This window comes from Salarias fasciatus, chromosome 7 (assembly GCF_902148845.1).
Source record: "Salarias fasciatus chromosome 7, fSalaFa1.1, whole genome shotgun sequence".
NCBI lineage: Eukaryota > Metazoa > Chordata > Actinopteri > Blenniiformes > Blenniidae > Salarias > Salarias fasciatus.
The window spans coordinates 9,475,092-9,500,222 of record NC_043751.1 but is presented as its reverse complement, the minus strand read 5'-3'; the positions used below and the strand labels follow the sequence as shown (position 1 = coordinate 9,500,222).

The 25,131-nt window shown below is 44.6% G+C and overlaps 2 protein-coding genes and 1 non-coding gene across 3 annotated transcripts; all 3 read right to left on the bottom strand.

The window, feature by feature from the left end:
- Positions 1-1,141: 1,141 nt before the first annotated feature.
- nt5dc3 (5'-nucleotidase domain containing 3) lies at positions 1,142-14,689 on the bottom strand. Its single transcript, XM_030097313.1, has 14 exons — positions 14,368-14,689; positions 12,499-12,671; positions 11,269-11,343; positions 11,118-11,173; positions 10,811-10,901; positions 10,586-10,723; positions 9,715-9,775; positions 9,387-9,489; positions 4,396-4,497; positions 4,101-4,182; positions 3,863-3,949; positions 2,737-2,877; positions 2,580-2,644; positions 1,142-2,473 (listed from the first exon to the last, which is right to left on the bottom strand). The coding sequence occupies exons 1-14, from the start codon at positions 14,615-14,617 to the stop codon at positions 2,218-2,220; spliced, it is 1,680 nt and encodes a 559-aa protein (XP_029953173.1). The 5' UTR covers positions 14,618-14,689; the 3' UTR covers positions 1,142-2,217.
- A 1,662-nt stretch (positions 14,690-16,351) lies between these two features.
- Positions 16,352-16,423, bottom strand: trnam-cau (transfer RNA methionine (anticodon CAU)). The gene has a single exon. It is a non-coding gene; the product is annotated as a tRNA-Met (tRNA).
- Positions 16,424-17,602: 1,179 nt separating this feature from the next.
- On the bottom strand, positions 17,603-20,443 carry LOC115392027 (pulmonary surfactant-associated protein D-like). The gene is made up of 5 exons (XM_030096520.1): positions 20,359-20,443; positions 19,804-20,211; positions 19,586-19,636; positions 18,635-18,685; positions 17,603-18,231 (listed from the first exon to the last, which is right to left on the bottom strand). Exons 1-5 carry the CDS (start codon positions 20,411-20,413, stop codon positions 17,846-17,848), a joined length of 951 nt encoding a protein of 316 aa, XP_029952380.1. The 5' UTR covers positions 20,414-20,443; the 3' UTR covers positions 17,603-17,845.
- Positions 20,444-25,131: the final 4,688 nt, after the last annotated feature.

Here is a 25,131-nt window from a genome sequence, read left to right as displayed (position 1 = left end):
TCCCCAAAAACACCATTCTTAATGACCAAAAAGGTCAGTTTATTTCTTTAGGCTGTGGGCCAGGCCACCAACTAGATAAAAATGTATTGAGGTCCCTTAGAGAGAAAAAAAAAGGAACAAAAAAAAACCTTTTTTATCCTAACTTCCTATAAGAAAAATAAATGGGAGAAAAAGGCAGCAGTTCCAAATAAAAACACACCCTCTCACCAACAAAAATGTTCATCAACACCAGTCAAATGACACTCGTCATCAACACAGGTACCACATTGAAAGATCCCCCACACGACTCTACAGGTGCTGGGACTGTAGGAGGTGGAAAGGTGACGCGAGCCCCTCAACTCTGGCAGTCTTAAATCCCTCCGTCTTTCATCAACCAGCCAATCAGAGGTCTTCTGTAGGATCAAGCATCACTCGCCACCTGCCCTGCATTACGCAGTCAATTAACCAATCAAACACTCACACACACTCTCAGGAGGAGAGAGGGCGCCTGAGGAGACTGCAGATCCACACACTTATGACTCGGGTCATCACAGTAATACGAACCGCAATCCTCAGGAAAATTTGTATTACCTACGCTTTCTTTTGTTCAATTGTAAATGAGAATCTGGTGTTCCACATTTAGAGTAAGAATTCAGTCATTTCTGTGGTTCAAATCGGTTTCAAATATGGACAAATACATGTTAGATGGCAGGATCTATTCCTGCTTTCACCGTCTGTACACCAAATTCTCAGACACAGTCTGGCCAGATCTCAAAATACTGTGATCTGTCTGTCCAGATGTAATCCTGCCACACTGAGAGTCTGAATACACGCAGTTGGCCTCTAAGTGGCTGTGGTTGCGTTTGTGCAATTAAGTCAAATGTGCCGTACAACCCTTCAGCTAACCTTTTCATACTAGCAGTAGTAGAGTTATCAGTGACCGGCAGTACTCCACAAACTGATCCACTCCTGTCGACGACTGAGGCTCTTCGGCTCTTGACCAAACCACTCTGAGCCAAACTGAGGGCGATAACTCTTATCAAAGGGTGAAGCACATTATTTTCCATCAAATATTGCATTTAAGTTTCAATACTTCATTCAGTATTACATTTACTTCTATATTTGACCCCACCTGTCATTCATAAGTCACAATGACACAACCTTGAATCAAGACATTTCCTTTTTAATAAATAGTGAAATAAAATGTAAAAATACATCCCACCATCACATACTTTCAACCAAAAGAAAAGAAAAGAAAACTAAAAGAAACCAAAGACAGCAAAATGCACAAATATAAAGTACTATGAGGTCCTGTTTGTGGGAACTGTTGTTTCCCTTATTCATATTCCCTTTTACAAATTCATAAAAACCTCAGAAGGTTCCAGCTCTGTTCTGCAAATAAAGCTTTCACAAGTCAGTCAAAATTCGAGCGCGTGTGAAAACATCTCACCACTTTCCCTGCGAAAGTGTCAAACCCAAGAAGCTCAAAGCTGATTCCCCTCGCAGATCAAACGGCAACATTTATGCTAAATATAGCAAAGATGCTCTATTTTTTGTCCAGAGAAACATTCACATTTCTCATCGGCTAAAATAGACACGCACGGGCTGCGTGGCGTAAAAAAAAAAAATGACTAAAACCATTACACAGACTTCCAGACATCAAAGTGCAACGTGTGTCACAATGTGCTGCGCGTAATGACATTAACCAAGAGGCTCGGTGGCTAAATTTGACAAAGATTCATTACCATATTTTATATCTGGCTCTTACAAAAATATCAACATTGCGCTAACGTGAGCAAGAGATTAAGGCAACAGAGTCAGTAATGTAAATGTGAAATCTCCACCAACAGATGCAAAGATCCAAGAGGCAAAGATAATCCGTGCAAATTCAGAATACAGAAACAGATGAAAGGGTGGAGTGTGACTGCCCCCTGTTGACGAGGTTGTATAAAAACCATTCAAGCTGTTGAACTTCACTGCTCCTCTTTCTCGCTCAAACACAGAAAGGGTTTGAACGACCTGCATGTTCGCATGTAGCAAACCGCTGTGCGTAGCAGTTAGGACCGCAAATTGAATAAAGCACAAGAAGCAGGTACGAAACAGATCAAACAGCTGCATGCATGATCTCCAATCAAAATACCGTATCCTTAAACTATTAAACAAAACAAAACAAAACAAAAAAAAGCGAGTCAGCAACAGAGACGGCTCGGTTCAAGTCTTTCCATCAGGACGGCGGGTTCAGACTCTGCTCTGGTCCTGCGGCGCTGCAGAGGAGACGGCGGCGGAGCTGTGCTCGGGCCAGAAGGGGGACTCGTGCTGCAGCGGCGTGCGTCGCGGGAAGAAGGTGTGCTGCAGGTCGTAGTTGAGCAGGCAGCTGATGGAGGCCATGTAGATGTCTGCGAAGCGCGAGAGTCGGCGTGAGAAGTAGGTGGGGTTGTGGTACGTCCGGAAGAGGCTCCCAAACTGTGCGTTGAAGAAGTTTTTCGTCTGCGGCCTGTTGTGAGAACACACAGAGTCAGGGTGCGGTTTGCTTCAGTTCCACAAGCTTTCAAAAGGTTTTCTCCGAGTCCTTCTGCCTGAAAGGGAATTATGTTGTTTACCTCATGGCTTCTCTTTCTTTGATCCACTCATCCACTACAGCCTCCGATGCCGGGTCTCTGTGTACCTGTAGTGAAGAAATGCAGAGGAAAGAGCGGAGATGACGGAAGACAAGACGCTGAAAGGCAACAACGAGACAGCTTGACGGATTCCTCCAACCTGCATCTGCTCGATGAGTCCGGACAAAGCCTGCAGCCACGTCATCATCTGAACGTACTCCTCTGTGTTCATGATCTTGATCTCCTTCCTCAGCTCGGGGATGATGGCGCCCGTCCTCCAGCCATGTTTCAGGGTTAGATCCTGATGGGCAAAGCGTCAGACAACTCAAACCGGAGTCAAAGAGTTCAGAACTGCCTTGTTGAGCTGGAGTTATGAGTCACAGATCTAAATGTGGAATATAAGGTCTGAACTTCACTCTCTTTTTAGGTAAGAGTCACAAACCCATCAAATGAACATCCATCTATCAGCTCACCTAAACAACAACAACAACAACCTGAAAACCCCCCTGAAACATCTCCTGACGCACTTCTACAGTGACTGAATTTCCTCCTCAGTGACTCCGAGATGTTTTTGCCCGGCGCCCGCTCGCAGTAACGATCTCATTCAGCAGCCGGAGAGCGAGACGCTGAGCTGTGGTCGGTGGAAACCACAAACACCGAGCTCCATCTCTCCAAACAAGCAAGGCAGCTCTCTAGACAGGCAATCCGCCGCTGGCAGCCAGCCACTGAACAGGCATCCTGCCAAACACCATCCTGATAGATGGATAGATAGATAGATAGATAGATAGATAGATAGATAACCGATGTACTCGGTTCGATAATTAGAAGACGCTCATTAAAAATGAGTCCCACATTTCTTTTATAAAGTAACTGGACTTCATTATTTTAGTATAATTCGTCTTTTTTAAGAACTTCCTCGTGCCTCACTATGAGCATCACTTCTCATCTTCTGCGACGTTTGATCACGACTCATTGATCTAAATCAAACACGCTGGCAGGGATACAGCCCGAGCCCTCCAGAGCCCTGGCTCCCGGGACCGGGTTTGATAAGCGCTCTTCTGAAACAGAAGCAAGACTTAAGCTGCTGAGAATATGGATTTACTCTGGACGCCCTCTTTAAATTCAAGGGAAACACACTTATCTTAAATTACATCATAAAGAGATTGTAGTCAGAGCAGTGCTCGCCTCCCTATTTATATTCATAATGTAACAGGTTTTCGCAGCACAGAGCGATGTGAGGTTATGTATCGAATCCTTTGTTGTGAATATGACAGAATGTCGCTTACTGCCAAGTCACTGTAGATGTGATCTCCAAAGTAGAGCACTTTGGATCCCCTCCAGCCGGTGAGTCTGAGAAACTCATAGAGGTTTCCCTAAAGATCAGACACACACACACACACACACACACACACACACACACACACAGAGTAAACAATCAGCCATGTGTTACATTGCCAGCTGTATCCACAGCCATTTATTGGAAGTGTTATACGGGTCCGCGCTGGTAATTTCCTGGCACCGCACCTGTTTGTAGATCTGGCCTTTGTCCAGCCGGTGGATTCGGTCCCACAGCAGAGCGCCTTTGTCTGTCACTCGCCTGAAAGGTCTAGGACAAAACGCACACGGGCCGATCTCACACATGTAAAAACGATGGCAGCGGAACAAAAAGGAATCGCAATCCATCTGTGTGTATTACGTGACTGAGGTCTAGAAGCTGCTGACGGCGCTGTTTTCATTGTACGGGCTCATGGGACCCCTAGTGGGGCAACCGAGGCTCGACAGGAACACGGCTCAGGGCTCCCCGCACGGGCGTACTCACTTCCTCCTGTCATTGAAGAAGCCGGGCTTATCAGCCTGAACAATAACAACGTCGAACAGGTCTCTCCAGTCCTCTCCCACAATGTAGCTCATTCCTCGGTTCCTGCGGAGGACATAGATTCAAGATGTTAGCCTGTCAGCGGCACAGCGGAGCTCATCATGAGGGGACAATAACAGCTCAGCCGAGGCCATCCATACAGCACAGCAGCGTCCCGCCTGCGCAGAGCGCTGTGTCTCCCAGCCAGTACGAACTCGGTAAAACTGTCGAGTGTCGTCTATTTGTGAAGCAGAGTGTCGAGCACAGCCCAACCAGTGAGGCTACAACTCACAGTAATGCGAGTGCAGACTGTTCGGCGGTGTGATGAAAGTCCGAGCTGTCCTGAATTTGCTTTTACAAAAAAAAAAACACATTAAATGTGGATTCATTGAAAGTGCGGCGTGCCAGAGAGTCCGACTTCCTGAAACTTCACCCTCAGAAAAAAAAATATGTGAGCCAACATTGACCTTCAGTTTCTCCCCGAGGACGTCTTGACGGTGTGTGCCAAATGGGAAGAACCTCCTGCCAGATCTCTTTGTGATGTTGTGATAATGAGAGAAGGATACACGGACGGATGACACAGAGACAGACACACACACACACACACACACACACACACACACACACACACACACACACACACACACACACACACACACACACACACACACACACTGCCTCCAGCCAACAGCTGCTGGACAAAGGGACACGTCCAGCTCTGGAGGATCAACATCGTTACGGAGTCGTCTGCAAAGTCTCATGAATTTCATTGACATGTTTCGAATTGAGTATCTTGAATTGAAGGATGATTCAAGAAATTGTTTAATCTTTATCCTAATTTATATGCAATGGAATCTGTTGCTTCGTGCACAGCAGAACCAAAGAACCAAGGTCCAGCACGTGTTTCTATAATAAAATATGTTTCTCATGTATTTTCCATGTTGTTGTTAGAATTTATGATCGAATAGACTGACCTGAGTTATTGCACTTAACTTTCACAAAACATGTCATTACTTATTTACTTACACAGCAACTTATTGAACACACAGTGAGAATATTACTGATAAACTGCCACTTTGACTTATAGTTACTTATTAGGGGAACAGGTGTGCTCCCCCCTAGAACTGCCACCTTAACGTGGTGGGGGAGTTTGAGAGCCTGCATGATCCCAGGAGCTATGTTGCCGGGGGGCTTTATGCCCCCTAGTAGGGTCTCCCATGGCAAACAGGTCCTGGGTGACGGGCCAGACTGAGAGCAGTTCAAAACCCCCTATGAGAAGAAAAAGAACAAAGGTCGTTACGTCGCCCGGTATGGCGCAGCCGGGGCCCCACCCTGGAGCCAGGCCTGGGGTTGGGGCTCGTAAGCGAGCGCCTGGTGGCCGGGTCTTTGCCCACGGGGCCCGGCCGGGCTCAGCCCGAAGGGACGACATGGGCCTGACCTCCGGTGGGCTCACCACCCACCGAGGGAACCGTAGGGGCCGGGTGCAGTGTGGATTGGGTGGCAGCCGACGGCAGGGTGCCCGGCGACCCGATCCCCGGACACAGAGACTGGCTCTAGGGACATGGAATGTCACCTCGTTGGCGGGGAAGGAGCCCGAGCTTGTGAGGGAGGTTGAGAGGTACCGGCTAGATATAGTCGGGCTCACCTCCACACATAGCCTGGGCTCTGGAACCCAACCTCTCGAGAAGGGCTGGACTCTCCACTTCTCTGGCGTTGCCCGCAGTGAGAGGCGGCGGGCTGGTGTGGGTTTGCTTGTAGCCCCACAGCTCAGCCGCCATGTGTTGGAGTTCACCCCAGTGAACGAGAGGGTTGCATCCCTGCGCCTTCGGGTCGGGGATAGGTGCCTCACTGTTGTCTCGGCTTACGGGCCGAACAGCAGTGCAGAGTACCCGGCCTTCTTGGAGTCCCTGGGAGGGGTGCTGGACAGTGCTCCGACTGGGGACTCCATTGTTCTACTGGGGGACTTCAACGCCCACGTGGGCAGCGACAGTGAGACCTGGAAGGGGGTGATTGGATCGCACGGCCTCCCCGATCTGAACCCGAGTGGTGTTCTGTTATTGGACTTCTGTGCTAGTCACAGTTTGTCCATAACGAACACCATGTTCGAGCACAGGGGTGTCCATAAGTGCACTTGGCACCAGGACACCCTAGGTCGGAGGTCGATGATCGACTTTGTTGTCGTGTCATCTGACCTCCGGCCGCGTGTTTTGGACACTCGGGTGAAGAGAGGGGCAGAGCTGTCGACCGATCACCACCTGGTGGTGAGTTGGATTCGCTGGCGGAGGAGGAAACCGGACAGACTTGGCAGACCCAAACGTGTTGTGAGGGTCTGCTGGGAACGTCTGGCGGAACCCTCTGTCAGCATGGCTTTCAACTCCCACCTCCGGGAGAGCTTCTCTCATGTCCCGAGGGAGGCTGGGGACATTGAGTCCGAGTGGACCATGTTCTCCACCTCCATTGTCGAAGCAGCTGCTCGGAGCTGTGGTCGTAAGGTCTCCGGTGCCTGTCGTGGCGGCAACCCCCGAACCCGGTGGTGGACACCGGAAGTAAGGGCTGCCGTCAAGCTGAAGAAGGAGTCCTATCGAGCCTTGCTGGCTCATGGGACTCCCGAAGCAGCTGACGGGTACCGGCAGGCCAAGCGAACTGCAGCCCGAGCAGTTGTGGAGGCAAAAACTCGGGTCTGGGAGGAGTTCGGGGAGGCCATGGAGGAGGACTATCGGTCGGCCTCGAAGAAATTCTGGCAAACCGTCCGGCGCCTCAGGAGGGGAAAGCAGGTCTCCGCCAACACTGTTTACAGTGGAGGTGGGGAGCTGCTGACCTCAACTGGGGATATTGTTGGACGGTGGAAGGAATACTTCGAGGACCTCCTCAATCCCGTCGCCACGTCTTCCATGGAGGAAGCAGAGGCTGAGGTCTCAGAGGTGGACTCGTCCATCACCCAAGCTGAAGTCACTGAGGTGGTTGGCAAGCTCCTCGGTGGCAAGGCACCGGGGGTGGACGAGATTCGGCCTGAGTACCTTAAGTCTCTGGATGTGCAGGGACTGTCTTGGTTGACACGTCTCTGCAACATCGCGTGGCTGTCGGGGACGGTGCCTCTGGATTGGCAGACCGGGGTGGTGGTCCCCCTGTTTAAAAAGGGGGACCGGAGGGTGTGCTCCAACTATAGGGGGATTACACTCCTCAGCCTCCCCGGGAAAGTCTATTCCAGGGTACTGGAGAGGAGGATCCGACCGATAGTCGAACCTCGGATCCAGGAGGAACAATGCGGTTTTCGTCCTGGCCGTGGAACAGTGGACCAGCTCTATACCCTCCATAGGGTGCTCGAGGGTTCGTGGGAGTTTGCCCAACCAGTCCACATGTGTTTTGTGGATTTGGAGAAGGCATTCGACCGTGTCCCTCGTGGTGTCTTGTGGGGGGTGCTCCGGGAATACGGAGTCCGGGGCCCCTTGTTAAGGGCCGTCCGGTCTTTGTATGACCGGAGTAGGAGTCTGGTCCGCATTGCCGGCAGTAAGTCGGACCTGTTCCCGGTGCATGTTGGACTCCGGCAGGGCTGCCCTTTGTCACCGGTTCTGTTCATAATCTTCATGGACAGAATTTCTAGGTGCAGCCAGGGGCCGGAGGGGTTCCGGTTCGGGAACCACAGGATTTCATCTCTGCTTTTTGCAGATGATGTTGTCCTGTTGGCTTCATCGAACCCGGACCTACAGCATGCACTGGGGCGGTTCGCAGCCGAGTGTGAAGCGGCAGGGATGAGGATTAGCACCTCCAAATCCGAGGCCATGGTCCTCGACCGGAGGAAGGTGGCTTGCCCCCTCCAGGTTGGTGGAGAGACCCTAGCCCAAGTGGAGGAATTCAAGTATCTTGGGGTCTTGTTCACGAGTGGGGGACGGATGGAGCGTGAGATTGACAGGCGGATCGGTGCAGCGGCTGCAGTGATGCGGTCGTTGTATCGGTCCGTCGTGGTGAAGAAGGAGCTGAGCCGAAAGGCGAAGCTCTCGATTTACCGGTCAATCTACGTTCCCACCCTCACCTATGGTCATGAGCTTTGGGTCATGACCGAAAGGACAAGATCCCGGATACAAGCGGCCGAAATGAGCTTCCTCCGTAGGGTGGCTGGGCGCTCCCTTAGAGATAGGGTGAGGAGCTCAGTCACCAGGGAGGAGCTCGGAGTAGAGCCGCTACTCCTCCACATCGAGAGGAACCAGCTGAGGTGGCTCGGACATCTGTTTAGGATGCCTCCTGGACGCCTCCCTAGGGAGGTGTTCCGGGCATGTCCCACTGGGAGGAGACCCCGGGGAAGACCCAGGACACGCTGGAGAGACTATGTCTCTCGGCTGGCCTGGGAACGCCTCGGGATCCTCCCAGAGGAGCTGGAGGAAGTGTCTGGGGACAGGGAAGTCTGGGCATCCCTGCTGAGACTGCTGCCCCCGCGACCCGGCCCCGGATAAGCGGTAGAAAATGGATGGATGGATGGATGGTGTGCCGGTGAGTTTCAGATTCAGATTTTGTTCTCTATTTTTCTTCCAATTAAAGGATTAAATCAGGTTTTCTCATTAGTTTTGAAGAGACAATGAGAAATGCAGTAAAGACCAAATAAGGTCACATGATAGCAAAAGGGGTGAGCAAAACCTGACATCCTGCAATGTTCAATTCCCATTCGTTGCTGCGTTGAAATTAAAATTTCGAGGCCATCCTCTGGGCGTTCGGGGGCTTTGGCGGCGTTCTGATTCAGGGCGCAGTCTGCTGGTCATCTGTGTAAACAGCCCCGGACTTCAGAAGGCTTCATCGTTCAGTGACTCGCGACGAATCGCAAACAGCGGCCGGCCGACGCGTGTTTGCCCGTCCATTAAAGTCGGGGCATTACGCGCTGGCGCCGATTAAACACGAGCGCACCAAAAACACGGCGGTTTTAATTAATCGTGCCAAACACTTGCACTCTGCTTGCTTACACTCACACAAAGTCAAAGGGGCTGTTGGTAATGAGGAACATCTTTTTTCCGAGCGCCGACAGCTTCTTCAGCACGGCGTGGCTTTGCTCGCCGTAGCAAATATATTTCTCTGGAGAGAGGAAAGACAAGAGATACGGAGGGGTGAGGGTGCGTAGTGCTGATATGATACAAGCAAAGAAAAGCCAGTTTTTTATTATTTTTTTTATCTCTGTCGCACGACCTCATTATGTCTAAATTATGTTTATATTCCTTGGCAACAATTCAGCTGCAACCGTTTGTTTTCTTCCATTAAGCGAAAAAAAAACACAAAAGAATATAAATCAAAGAACGTTACCGATATCGGCCTCCACAGCTCGATACATGATGCCCTTGACGTGAACGTCTCTAATGGCTTCCTGTGAGGAGGGAAAATAAAAAAAACAGCCGTCAGCCGGGGAGTCGGGACATCAGTGACACGGCGTTAACATTCAGCTCCAACGGCAACTTTCCACAAGCGCTTGACTTGGGAGCACAAAGAAAAAGCCTGTCTGTGAATACAAATTAAATATGAAGAAAGCGTGCCTGAGTGCGGTTCGGTCTCTTTGGTGACGCTTTTGATTGAGGAAGGTCTCCCCTGAAAGCCTGCGACCTGGGAGCTCAAGTTGGGAAGTTTACTCCACACACACGAAAAAAAATAAAAATGAGAGATGCCAAGAAAAGTCAAAGGAAAATAAAGTTTCAAAACGATTGGGTCAAGCGTGAATAAAGAAAGAGAAAGGTGGAATAAAGAAGGGTGTCCTTGAGAAGATACGAGACGCGCTGGTGGAACAGAGAGAGCGTGCGTTGAGGGGGGGGGGCTTTTAACGACGGCAATCTGTCAAAAATGCCGCCGCGTCACACAGAATAGACGGGACCGGCGTGACAGCTGGCCGCGAAGGGAGAAGACGGCGCTGATTTCTCGGCCCTTTGCCTGTGAAGTAACCGAGCCACCGGAGAACAGACGCACATGGCTGCAGGCGGGCCTGCCTCACTAAAATTAGACTCCGCTTCCAGGGCTAAAATTAAGGTGGCGCTGAGCGGCCGGGGGGAGCGCGGCACGCCGCAAACATGTAAATACATTAATGCAAAAAGGGGCTCGGTCTGTGTTTGCACACACTGACTCAGAGGGATCCCATTGCAGGAGAAGAAAGAGAATCTCACAATAGCAATTAAACACCATAACTCACCTTCACGTCTTTGTAGAGATGGACCGGCTCGTAGTCGATGTTGTGCTTCATGAAGAAGTCGTTGACACACGACAGCAGAGTCATCTCAGGCAGAGAGAAGATGTCCATGAACTGTTTCATGCTGAGTCCGTGTGAGCTCTGCAGAACAGCAAGAATCGTCCTTCTGATCATTTATTCACGGGTTTGGACAGCAGACGTGTGTAAAGTGCGGAAAGTGATCATCACCTTTCCATAGAAGTCACTCATGATCTCCAGCGGTATGTGGCAGCCTTCGTACATGGCGATCACTTCCTCATCAGGGACTGGGTGAAGACCCCTGAAAGGAAAAAACAACCGTCCTATGAACACAAACAGAACTCATTGTGTTTCATTCGCAGCGTCAAATTTCAAAAGCGGTGCCAAATTACAAGCTGGCTGAGAGATCTGAATCCTTAAATGTTCCACAGCTGAAACTCTGAGGCGATAAGGAGGAAAAGTAAAACTAGATTAGGAAATATTGAGGAGTATGAGATGCAGCACCATGCCAGCGCACCTGTATACAGTTCCCAGCTGGATATAATGAAACGCGTCAATCTTCATCAGCAGGGCCTGTGACAGATTATTAAAAAAAGAAGAAAAAAGTGACTGCGGTCAGCCAACAGGACATTACATGCACATTCGTGTCAACAAAGAGCTCTTCTCACCTTCTGGACGTCATAGTGAAGTCCCCTGACAGCAAAATCTGGAATATACTCGTACTTCCGCAGGCCTTCTGGATACTGACACAGAGAGAAAAAATGATTTTGGACTTGAGAGTTTACTCAACAAAACCAATGGAACTGCTTAATCTTGACCAACTGAGCAGCAGATATAAAGGAAACCTTGAACCGATTACTGACGGCACATTGACTCTCACAAGCATGAACAAAAACAACGGGCATTTTCCCCAATTAGTCTAGATTCTGGAAAAGACCCATCGCCTTTTGTCCTTTGGACGACATGAGAGAAGACAAAGCCAGGAGGGCTCAGGTTGGGAGCCAGAGTTCTTCACATCGTGTTTGGTTCAAGCTTTCTTTCTCTGGATATAATCTACCTGAATTATTAGCATGTGAAGTCAAAGCATTGCCGAGTCAACAAATGAATATTTATACTGAGTACAAAGGGGACAGAACAAATAAACCCTAAATATGACTTTTTTTTTTTTTTTTTTAATAAAATCTAGTCCAACTTCTTTGTTTTAACTCAACCCACACTGTCTAAGAACTAGACAAACATAAATGTGGCTTGTTGTTTTAAATCTATCACGATCACGATCAACATGTGCAATAAACATATTGTAAAAGTCTGAGTGATAAATAAGGTGTCCATGAACTGTGTATTCTGGCCCTGCACGTCAACAAACTGCGCCAATCAGACGGAGTCCTACTGCCCTAGATCGTGTTGACAACGATCACATTTCACTGAATGAACCGACCCGGTGAGAGGAAGACAGAAGTCTGAGGTGAAAAAGTCCATTGAAAATGACTTTGAGATATAAAGTCAACAAACTGATCAGCTTCTCAAACACTGCTGGCGGGAAGTGAAAAACAAAACAGGGCCCAGTCACAGCAGGCGGGAATCTAATTACAGGCAGGAGAAAAAAGCCCTGCCAGTGGAGTGAAGGAGTCAGGAGCAAATTCTGATATACAACATTAAAATCATCTGTCTGATCGTTTGCATTCAATGTAAACCGCATCACAGAACTTGACCGCATGATATACTTGATGAAATACAATATAATTGTTATGCTCACATTTCTAGACTTTAGAAGTACTCAATTTCTTTCAGCTGTGCTCTGAGGAAAAAAGTTCTGTTTGTCTTCCAGCTGTGGAAATACACTAATGACCTGAAGGCTGAAAGCACAGCAGCTGTTGAGTCTGACGCTGCGCACACACCCGGTGTTTGGTGATGAGGATGTCCCGCGCTATGTTGAAGATGAGGGTGTGCAGATGTCTGGAGTAGAAGGCCAGGGTGTAGTCGTAGTCGAAGCCGTAGATCTCGATGTCTCGCAGGCTCATCTCGTTGTTGGCGAAAATGGTGTCTGGATTGACAGAGTTGCCGGATATCACTGGAAAAAAAAAAGAAAAATAAACAGAATGAGGTCATTTTACGGTTTTATAAAAAAAAAAAATGCTGCTGTGATAAAGTAGTCTTGGAAAAGAGGATTTTTTTTTTTTTTAATCACCTCAAGGACATGCAAAAGAGATTTTTGCTCCGTGCTCATAATAGTGGCTGAGTGCGGTTTGAGTGCATCTCCTCTTAAAAATGCTGTTACTTTTAATGAGCATCTTAAAATTTGGTCCTTAAAGAAGTACTGAGAAATCAACCGGAAAATTGATTTATTTGTTTCATATTCTCAACATTAAATTTTTCCCTCAGCAATAAAGTTTCTAAGGGGCAGGCAGTTAAAGAGCAGAACACTTTGTTCTGGGAGAGAGAGCTGCCTCACTGGAGGTTCTAAAAGTGGAACAGGAGGCCAGGCCTTCGGTTATCAGGCTCATATAGAACCAGCATCCTGTTTCAGGAGGGAGGCAAACACCGTGTCTACCTTTAAGCCTGGACTTTGAACGTTTCTATTAAGTAAAGTTTATACTTCAGGCTGCCTCGGGTCACCCCAGACCATTTTCTAGTTGAAATGCTATAGGTTTACATTGCTGGGAGACTTTTTTTTCTTTTTTCAGTAATTCATTCACTTTTTTTTTTCAGTTATTGGTTTGAATTAAAATTAATTCTAAACATCAACAACTTACATCCTATATATAGATTTTCCAGAAGTACAAAACATACCCGTACTCTATGCTAGCATATGAAAACCTCAATAGCCGGAAAAATCTTATAAATGGAAAACATAAAGAAATACATACATATAGTTAGGTCTGGAAACAATACCAAACGGCTTCCTTGACAAATAATTTCCTAATCGCTTCCCCCCATCTGCCTGTGCAGATGGACTAATGTTATGGACACATCTGTTATTATATGTGTATGTGTGTGCGACATTCATTCATTTTCTTAACTGCTCGCACACACACATATACACACACAGAGGGGGGAACATGCAAACACTCCACACAGAAAAGCCCTGGCATTTGAACCGAGGACCTTGCTGCTGTGAGGCCAGAGCACTAATCACTGTCACACTGTGCAGCTGGTGCTTTCTTTTTGTCTTAATTTTTCAACTACATACTTAATGTATGTTTGTTTTAAACTAAACAGTTGTTATATTCTTGTACTTTGTAACGCAATAACATCCATTAAGTTTATTATCCGTAATATTATTACTAATTTATTACTTATATCTTTTTTTACTTTTTAGTAAGTCTTTAGATTTTACTTTTCTTTTACACATACACATTTATGTTTCTCAATTAAATGTTTCAACTGTACATATTTCACATTTTACTTTTCACTGACAGCACTTGACCTCATAAATCATAAATGTTGCCATAGAGAGTGTGTCTGCTTCCTTGTTGTTCAGTTTGTTTTCTTTCCTTTATTCTAACTGGTCCACAGTGACTTGCTTCACACTCTGCAGGCCTTCACTTTCTTTTTACACAAAAGAAAATCAAATCATTCAAGGTTGTTGCCACCGCCTCGTTTTCTCGCTGATGACTCCGACTCATCACTTCAGCCCCGGGTTTACAGCCCTGAAGGTTGTAAAGTGAAGCCGTGGAGACAGCCTGCCTGTTAGTCATCAGCAAATCTCGGTAATAACACGGTTATAAAGGACGCCTGTCGGGGATTAACCGTCCCTGTGTTCGTACCTCCGGCCTGCCTCTTGGTGTCATGGTACAGAGCCCACAGCCGCTGGGTTATGTCCGGACCGGCCGACGAGCTGCTGCATACAGATGCTGCGCACTGCGCGCCCCGCTGTCCGGACAGCAGCTGACCGGCTCCGGGCTGCACCGCCGCTCCGAAACTCCGCGGAAAGCCCCGGAAGACTTTAGAGAAAAGAGCCTGCAGCCCCTCCGCGTGTCTCAGCAGGGGCGACAGGGGCAGCGGCAAGGGCGCCATGGCTCCGCTCTGCGTTTGTTGACGGGCCGTGCCGAGGTCGCGCTGGGATCCCGGACGACTGCATGCGGGTTGACAGACTCCTACCGAAAGTGGCCCTCCTCCTGCGTCACGTCCGCACGTGACGAACGCGCAGGCGAGCAGCCAATCAGAGGACGATGCGTCTTGTACTCGGTCGCCCCCTGCTGGCTCTGTGGAAAACCACAGGTAAATATGCATTCAGTCACATAAATACTGGAATAAGAATAGAATAGAATAGAATAGAATAAAATAGAATAGAATAGAATAGAATAGAATAGAATAGAAACACATCATTTATCTTTTACAGCATTGTTCCACAGAATGGAGCACAGATAATAAATAAAATAGAAAGCAAAAGTATCAAATAAGACAGACTAAAAATTAAATATACAATATTAAGTATTATGTACAAGGCTTAACAGTGATCAATATAAGCATGGAAGGAAAGGGAATATTAGTATGGTAACTAGAATTTCCAAGTGTCTCAACTTCACCTGGGTACTACAGTTGGATTTTTACTTTTACTCTGGATTGTTTAGATATTTACCGAGAATAAAGAAAGTACAGAAAGTACAGAAGTTGACAAATTAATGTTATATTAATCAAGGCTGAATTACATTTCTAAGATCAAGTCAAGTTTTGGACAGATTTAGAATGAAATTTCTATTGTACCGGTGTTGGCCTGTGCATTTGCTATCTTTATTTATTTATTTATTTATTTATTTATTTATTTATTTATTTATTTATTTATTTATTTATTTATTTATTTGTTTGTTTATTCATTCATCCATTCATTGTAGCACTTAAAGACATGTTCTGAGCTCAAACAGGTTATTTCAGTCACGTACTTGGATTGTTTGCAGACAGAATCTCACAACTGATGAAAATGAGCCGCTCTTTATTATTCAAGATATCCAAGAAAATTGTCCACCATGGCGCCCTTTGAACAAAAACATATGAGGACTTTTCTCAATTTTTGAAGACATCATTTGAAAACTGCAAACTTTCATTGACTTGAGAGGCCACGCTATGCGTGTAACTTGCGTGTCTGTTTCATGCAGTCAAATGTTGAAGTTTCATAAGGTATCACTCTGAATGGTGTGCATGATCAAACAAGATGAAAAGTCACACTAAACTCCACAACACACCCATCCACTAACTTCCAGGACATTTAATCAACATTCAGAATTTGTCAGCTGTCACATTTCTTTTGAAAGTGTTTTTTTTTTTTTTTACAGTTTTTTGACGGGGTTTTTTTTTCAGTTTTTTTACAGGTTAAAATGGCAATCGAAAACATATTTTATTATCTACATGATCTGGGCAATAACTGATGGTGAATCAGCCCAGTTTTTATGTTTTACATTTCTTACAATTAAATTTAAGAAGCGAATCAGCCGATGTTTGTTTACCAATGTAAAAAAGGAGCATTGTTGGTAAAAGACGTAGACGAAACGATGCAGAGTTTGTCTGAAAAATATCAGAGCTTATCATCAAATTCCATTCAGGTTATCGAAGACTAGATTTTTGAACATTAAACAAGTTTTCATGAAGGGAAAGAGAAGCGCGAGGAAGACGTGCTCGACCGACCAACGATTAACACACGTGATGTGCATCCGCAATTCCACAGTTTAAATTTACTGGCTATTAGTAAAGTAAACGTTTGTCCGTCAGGAAGCGACACGAGACTTTTAATTTGAAAAAAAAAAAAAAAAATGTTAGCAGAGGATGGTTTCGATCCATCGACCTCTGGGTTATGGGCCCAGCACGCTTCCGCTGCGCCACTCTGCTGCCGTGACAAACTGGGTGTGACTAAGACTATTTATACCATCAACATTATACGGGTTTCTCGGGGGTTCCGGTGATATGATGCTTTTTTATGTTGAGTTATGGAAAACCGAGTGAGTATTTATTGTGCGTCCTTGATATCCTTGATATTACAAGTCAAAAAAAGCACACTGGTTAACTAGTGAGCTGCAAAAACTCTTACATGTCAACTAGTCAATCATGAATTATTAAGATCACTGGTGCGTACAATTGCATGATACTAGTTAACTAGTGATTACCAAAATGCTCACTAGTTCACTAGTGTACGTTTTTGACTGAGTGAGACAAATTCATTACCAACATTATAATCATCCCTTTTGATCTCTAGCTCTGTAATATCTCAGGGAATCCAGCTTTGAATAAATTGTATAATCTTTTTTTTTTCGTTTTGTCCTTGTTTTAAATATTAACCGGAATGAGGCAGTTCTCACTGATAAATAATTATAAATGCTCGGTAATTGATGTATTTTTAATGCCGCTTTTGTCCATTGGGTGGCAGTGGTGAGTCACTTTACCAGCAGTATGTGGTCAACTTGTTTTGAATGTTTGTCAGTGTTGAAAGTTACTTCTTTAGTGAGTTATTATCAGTGGCTTGTACCTTTTGCTGTTTTTTCGGTTTATAGGAGGGAAACTATCACATTATAACCACTTTATGCTATTATCATCTACACTGAAATGAAGGTGACATGTAAGATGTGAGTAATATTTTATTTGGCAAAATACTAAACCTTTTTCAGTGCCAAATTTGTGAACATAATAATGAGAGCGAAATGTTTATCCCACATTACTTCTTGCAAACTCCCTGTCATTGGGTTTGGGCTGCTCATATAATATTTTTTTCTGGTCCCTTGTACAGGAGTCACTCTATAATTTAGCGTCACCAATTAGCCTCACATGCATGTTTTTTGGACTGTAGGAGGAAACCTGAGTATCGCAAGAGTATCCCACGCATACACAGCAGAAACATGCAAACTCCACGTAGAAAAAGAAAACAGCCAGGCTGAACCCACGACCTTCTCACTGAAGAGAGAGAGAGAGAGCGCAAACCACTCCACCATCCACATCAGTAACAGTGGAAATACCATAAAGTTCGTCAGATAATCAAATGATAGTACTGAGACCGCACCCAAGCTTTAATCATTTTATTGTGGCATATACTTTCAGAACACACTACTGTTTTGATTTTATTCATGTATAATCATGACCATGCAATAACAATAATACCATGCTGTAGTTCAGATCCAAAGAAATACAAAGACCTCATTTGCAAAGCTTGAATATCCTGTCAATTGATTATAATGGTTGATAATGTGGTGCAAAGCTTTTCTTCATGAAAAAAAGTGACTCAATATAAGGTTTATCATCACCTTGAAGACTGACGTACATCTATAACTGACAGACGACGAAGGCATTCAGGAAACATTCACGCGTCACCGTCCAGAGGCCGCTCTCTGACAGCATGGTGCAGCCCGTGTCCCGTACGGCCGCCGCACCCGGCTGCCCCGCTGCCCATTTGGTAAAAGTCAGGGGTCTGCCACTCATATCAACCATGAAATTCCCATCTGCTCTTTTGTTGTTGACATTGATCCAAACCGCTTTGTAAACATCCCCAAACACTTGAGTCAGAGCGTTGTTCTCCTCCTCGCTCTGGGGCAAAGCCAGCTGGAGACCTTGGTCTGTGCAGAACTGGAGGGCCGTGGAGAAGGACTCCCTCTGCTTGTGGGACACGAAGTACTTCTCTCCAACTTTTCGAACAAATTCATATTTTATAACTGGTGAAGGAAAAAAAAAATAGTGTGGCAAGTTACAAGACAAATTTATATATTAATTGTTTTTTTTTTAACTAAATGTTACTGCATAATGTTGTGACAATAATCCACTGTTCATGAACACTCAGCAAAATGACAGGAAGCACCGAAAGTTTAAAGGAGATTCACGATAAGAACACACATTTTGATACTTCAAACTAAGAATGATGATCTCTTGCAAGTATTTGGAAAAAAAAAAAAAGTGACCTCTCTTTAAATCCCTGAAATTCATTAGCATTAGCATTAGCCTACTTACACTGCAACCTGCTGGGTGGATTGCACTTCTAAAAATCACAAAAAACTCTCTTTAAACAGGTTGTAATTACATACTGTATGCACCAAACAAAGCCGTGATGGTGATACTGACCCTGTTCCAGCATGGTTATCCTTCGCAGTAGGGCTTCCAAGTCAACATCACCTGCATAAACAGAACATTCATTTAGTTTGAAAACTGTGCAATGACACAAATGACACATGTACAAACCTACAACCTCTACAAATGAGCGACTTTTTGGAAATATCTGCAGTGTAAAGAAAGATACAATACAGACACTTGTGACATATTTTTAAAAAAAAAAAAAATACAGGACCACCTAAACATTTAGTTGATGAAGAGTGTTCACTGTTAATTCATGACTTTCAAGGTGGGACGGAGCTAAGCCGTTGCATCTTGAAATAATCAGCCAATCTTCGGGTAATGTTAGAAAATACAGGGGGATATTATCAAACATCCTAAAAAAAAAAATCCAAATAAAATGAACAACTGAAGAGGAGGAACCAACCGTACAGGTGTTTCACATTTTAGCTTTCTGAAAAGTGTTGAAAAATGCTAATTTAACATCTTCTTTAGTTCTGCTGCTGAGATAAACGAGACTCTGAAAATGACGTTTGTTCACACAGGAACGACAAACGCTGAAAACAGTGCTGAATGTATCGTTACTTGTTAAATATTCTATAATGAGAAAAACTGTGCTTGAACAATAACGCTGTACACAAAACTACTTCAAGCAACAATACATCTTATTCTAGTTCGTCATATTTAGAGTCTTTTTTATTAAATGAAATATTATTGGAGGACAGTGTTACATATTAAAGTATAATCAGTCTTTTTAAGAGAGATGATTTACTCTTATATTCTTATACTTATTTAGAATGTTTAAGTGTAAATCGATCCTTCAACACCTGATTAGAGATTTTTGTGAATTCCCTATAAAGCACTTCAGCATGTAGGGATAAAAACACATTGAGGTCAAAAGTTTAAAGCTTATGGGGACATGCGTCATTTTAGAGAGAACAGACCAGAATGACCAGAAATTACCTTTCTGACACACGGCAGGCAGGCCTGGTTTTCCAGGACGTCCCGGTAGACCTACAGACGAAGGAGAGGAGCCAAACAGACAAACTTGGTAAACGATAAACTGGAAAGTGTGAAAATGCTCACGTGACCTTTTCCAGACAAACGACAGCTCAGGATCACTCAGATATCAATCTGCTGAAACTGAAGTTAATCATTTAGATTTTTTTTTTTTTTTTTACCATTTTCTCCTGGATGGCCATCAGTACCAGGTGATCCAGGTAATCCATCTCTTCCAGGTGTCCCGTCTCTTCCAGGTGCTCCAGGTAGTCCACTTGGCCCAGACAGTCCAGGAAATCCACGCAATCCAGGAGCTCCAGGAAATCCAGGTGGTCCAGCTGGTCCAGGTTTTCCAGCTGGTCCAGGTTTTCCAGGTGGTCCAGGTGGCCCAGGTATTACAGGATACACGGGTTCTAGTCCAGGCCTGAAAGGTTCTATTACAGGTACCACAGGTAGTACAGAGGGTCGAGGTAACTCAAATCGCCTGTTTGGCCGACGAAATGTTGGATCGTCTCGGGGATCATCAGAAAGACCAGAGCCGACAGAGACCGCCACGCAGAGGACCTCAAATAAAAACAGCATCTTCTGATCTGAAAGGAAACAGTTTTCAGTTTTACAGGATCAGAACTGGTCGACATAGAATCACTTCAGACAACAATTCAGCTCCCAGACAGTGAAAAATACAATCATCTATTTGTGATAAAACTATAGAAACGACAGAAGAAGAAAGATCTCACCGTCTGAAAGAGTTCTCAAGCTTCGCTGCTTCCTGAGAATGACTGAGCTCTTCATGAGTCACTGGGTCAGTTCAGGGAAAACAACAGATGCAAAGTCTTAAGAGTCCTGGAGAAATCAGATGGTTTGAGTAAAAAATCCCTCCCTCTTTTCAACCAACATTTCCACTGTTACTTCAAATATCAACAGTTCCTGTTGTTTTGATTGTTGTTGCTTTTTTTTTTTTTTTTTTTTTACACACACAGGATGAAATGTCTTTTCTGGCTTCAAATTAATTTTGCAATTAATTTTTGTATATTTTTCCACTTCTTTCGTCACTAATTTCATACAAAACCACCAAGGTAAACAAGTGAAGAAAGCATTCATCATGCAAAATAATGTTTTGTGAGAGCGCATATAAGCCTGAACCATCACCGAACAGTTCCTGATTTAACTTGTGTGATTGTTGTGAATCCCAAAGTGACGAATGTTCAGACGACATTTTAACTTAAAACCTTTTGTGGAATTACGGACACAGCATATCATAGCGTTTTGCCGTATTATATCTCAACTATTGTTGATGTAACTTGATCGCTTATCGGAAACTGCTGCTTCAGATCAGAAAGCTGTTTTTGACATTTCCTGTAACTCTGCGTCAGCTCTGCTGGAAGAAGCCATGACTCAGATTCTGAGAAGAAGGATGAACAGAAGTTTGTGAGTAAAAGTCAAAAGCCATCAGACAGATAAATCCTCATGTAAGCACTGATACTTCAAAATTGTTTCAAGTGCTGCAGGTACTCATGAAGAACAACTGGTTTTTTTAGATTTTACACTTCAGTCCAGCGCAGTGGGTGGTCACCCCTCCGTCACATGTTGAAACCCCTTGCTCTGTCTTATCTTATCCGTGTGTCTTTTTCAGAGTGGGCTGATTCAGTGTGCACGGTGCGCCCAGCTGAGGTAATCCAGCTCAGCTTAAACTGAGCAGTCACTTCATGGCAGGAGCTCTGATCTACACACCACTGACATTTATAAAGTCATATATTCTAAAATAGATTATTTGCTGTTGCAAATGAAGCGGGTGGTTTAACCGATGAGTGTATACATCTGTATGTGCATTCACACCAGCTCCATACTGCCTGCATGTACAACAATGATACATTCATGCTCAACTGCAGCCATAGTTTCCACTTGAGTTTCTTAAAGTCCATGCTCTCACTTCATTTTGTACGCATGTCTCAGCTCAGCTTTCAGAAATCATCAGGCATGAGACAAGCATGAGACGTCGCACTAAATGCAGTGGCATCAAATTTGTTAACGTAGCCACAACTGTGAACCGTGTGTGTGTGTGTGTGTGTGTGTGCTCAGTGGGAACCTGGTCCCCCTCCTCTGTGGCTCAATTTCCAAAAATGAGGATTTAAACCTGACATCAGTGGCAATTACTGTTTGAAAATTCGAGAATTTAATGTATTTGAAAGGGGAAAGAGCACATTCCTGCATGCTGATGAAGCTATCTTTCATATAGGCCTGTGTTAATGGTTGGTTGGTTACAAATAGGCCCTTTTCCATCCCTGATCTGTGGTATTACTGTCATTACATCATGACAAAATCAATGGAAAAGATGATGCATTAACATACTGATTTTAATCGGTTTTAACATAAAATCAGTCCAGCTGAGAAAGTTCCTTTCAGTTCCCAGGATGCACCGTTGCATCAGACACGACTAAACAACAAACATGTGGAAAGTGGCTAAAAAGTAGCAGCTGTGAACACGGACGCCTGAGCTCACATCGAGCTGCCTCCTCGTCTTTACACTCTACTTTCGACAGTAGATGTTGAAAAGCAAACTGATCAATAGAGGTGATTCAGTTGCGCGAACATACCTAAATCTATTGATTCACTCATTCAAAAAAAATTCTGCTTCAATTGGAAAGTGTTTCTTCTTGCATAAAATAATGAGATGAAGATAAAAATGTATCTGCTTTCATTTGCATATATTGATTGTTGTTCTGTTACTGAAGATTCAATCAACAATACTACCAGTTTACAAGAGGACCAGCTGATCAGTAAATTGTAGGGGGGAAAAAGTCATTGTTATCAGGATGAGGATGCACTGAGTGACAGATGACTGAAGCCCGAATGTTCTCATTTTTGTAATCATGAATCTTGTTTTCGTTCTTGTATAATTTCACAGTAGTGGGCGTCGAGCTGTGATAGTTAATGCTGTTAGGGGGTTCATGAACACACCAGGTCAGAATACTGTGTGTGTGTGTGTGTGTGTGTGTGTGTGTGTGTGTGTGTGTGTGTGTGTGTGTGAACAGAAACTCTATCTAATCAAACAGACACCTCAGCACTTTTTCCCGAGCTTGAAATTTGTCACCCTCAAGAAAAAGCCTCAGTTTGGTTTCGGTTGATCCCATCAGAAAAAAAAAAAACCCGTGTCAGCGATATTCCAGCTTGTTTCCAGCGTGCGGCTGCTCATATTTGGATCTCTGGAGCCGGTGTGGAGGGGAGACACAGGCGTCTCTGTGCTGACCTCCCCGGTCCGCTCTGAGAGGTCTTTCAGGTGGACTGCGGCGCTGCGCAGCGCCTCCGCTTGCAAATCAAGTCTGCACTCACTGGGACTGTAAATGAACTGAAACCGGCCAGCCGCAAGCAATGGCTTCCAACGCGTCGACAGAGACACACAGATAACATGCAAGACCACACGCGAGAACAATTTTAGGCAGACAAGTTAATCTAACGCAATTTAAACAAACGCTTCTTTGATTAGAACAAAAGCGACATTCATCTGAAATGCGATTTAAAATGTAATATGATTCATTTTGTGAGTCCGCTCAACACCACATCCACGCACACACATTCTCTTTATGGCCCAGACTGTTACAACACAAACCCTGCCTGTTTCTACACATTCCTGGAGCTGCTCAGTCTATACTGGAGCGGCACAAACACACACCGCCGACACATTCAGCACATTCAGCACGTGCTGATGCAATAACAGGCTGTTTTTTTATTATCGCCACCGAGCAAACGCAAAAGTCGACTCATATCTCAGCTTCCATGTAGGCCGGGTTTACTCTTTAAAGGTCTTTCACCGCAGGAAAATTAGGAACAAACAGGAACAGGACCAATAGACAACAGGAACAAAGAGCTTATAACCAGTTTAAAAACATCCAAAAGCTCCAGAGCAACGTTCATAAGTCTGTAAAATTAAACACCGAGATTTATTTTAGCTCGAGAGACCACAGAGACACCGTCCAGGTCGTATGTCGTCCACCTTCTGCACGGGGCTGACATGCATCTACATCAGAGAAAACCAGCGGAAATCACAGAAAACAATCAGTCGTTCAGGAGGAGTGGATTAAGTGACGTTGTTCCACCCTAGAGACACAAACACAACACATTAACTACACTGAGACGGTTTTCTGGTTCTTCAAATCATTTGTTTCTTTTAAAGATACTGAGGCTGTTAGTAACACATGAAGTAAACTGATGATTTGTGGGAGTTACTTCCAGTGAACTGGTGGCTGCAGTGAGTCATTTTTCAGCTATTGTGAAGACCAGTTTTATCTTAGGAAAGTTTGTACTCAAGACAAAACAAAAAATGCAATAAAAAATAAAATTTGAATTAATTACCTATAACATGAAGTTGTGTTTGACCTGTATTTGTTTTTTTGCCAAATTCTGACTTTTTTTTCCTCTTCTCGTTTTCTTGTCATCTTTTTTTGTTATTATGGTGAAAGTCAACTTGCAGTTCTTATGGAGACTTTTTTTCCTTAAAAAATGCTGAAAAAAAGAAAACATGGCTAGTATTGGTCAGTTTTGGCTATGCAGTGCTAAACCAAATTATCAAGTCATTTTCACACTTTGACAAGATCTGGAAATGAGGGAGCACATGAACACTGACAGGATTGACTTGAATTTCAATTTATTAGACAGGCATAAATGGAGCAAAGACTTCAGGGTATTTCTTTTCTTAGTCAGGTAGAGTGAACATGAACTGTTGGTGACCACAAACCATCATTCGTTTAATAAACTGCTCGATGGGAGACATGTCTGAGTGCTGATATTCGTCATAACAACATTCAGACGTTTCACAGATGTTTCAGCAGCATAACACTGTGGACACAGGTGATTTTTTTTTTTTTTTTTATCGTGCTCCATTTGATCTTGATCCATGCTTTAATTTAGCTGATTTTGAACATGAATTTGCACAAATTTCACACATGTACATCATTCAGCTCTGGGTGGGATTTGAACCCGCACCTTCTATGCTGATGTATCTTTTGCAGTTCAAAAAACGTGCACACAGTACATCTTTAAAAACCCATGTACCTATTGTTTATGTAAATGTGTGTGAGTGTTTTACCGGTTCTGCGCCCAGCAGAAGTGTTTGGTTGAACTCTGGCCTCTGGCCTGTGTTGCTCTGTCCCCCGAAAGCAGACCAAGTGGACGGAGATGCAGACAAACCGGTCATTGGGCAAAATAAAAACAGGAAGTGAAAACACACTGAGACACGCTGACTTGGCATGTTGCTTGGATTTTCGTTTTACCAGCATACAGCCTTCATTTCATGGAGTCGTGAATAGGCTGACTCACTAATGTCTTCACTGACGTTGTTTGGAGAGAAACACATTTCTACGAACAAATTAAGCCTCTGTTGGAGAAGGTGAGCTCCTCTGTGGTTATTAGATGAATTTTCCATGAATTACTGAATGAGCGAACCTTCCTTGTTACACACACTGAGCAGTGGTTTTGCCTGGCATTACTTGGAGACATGGCACTAACTTTAGTCA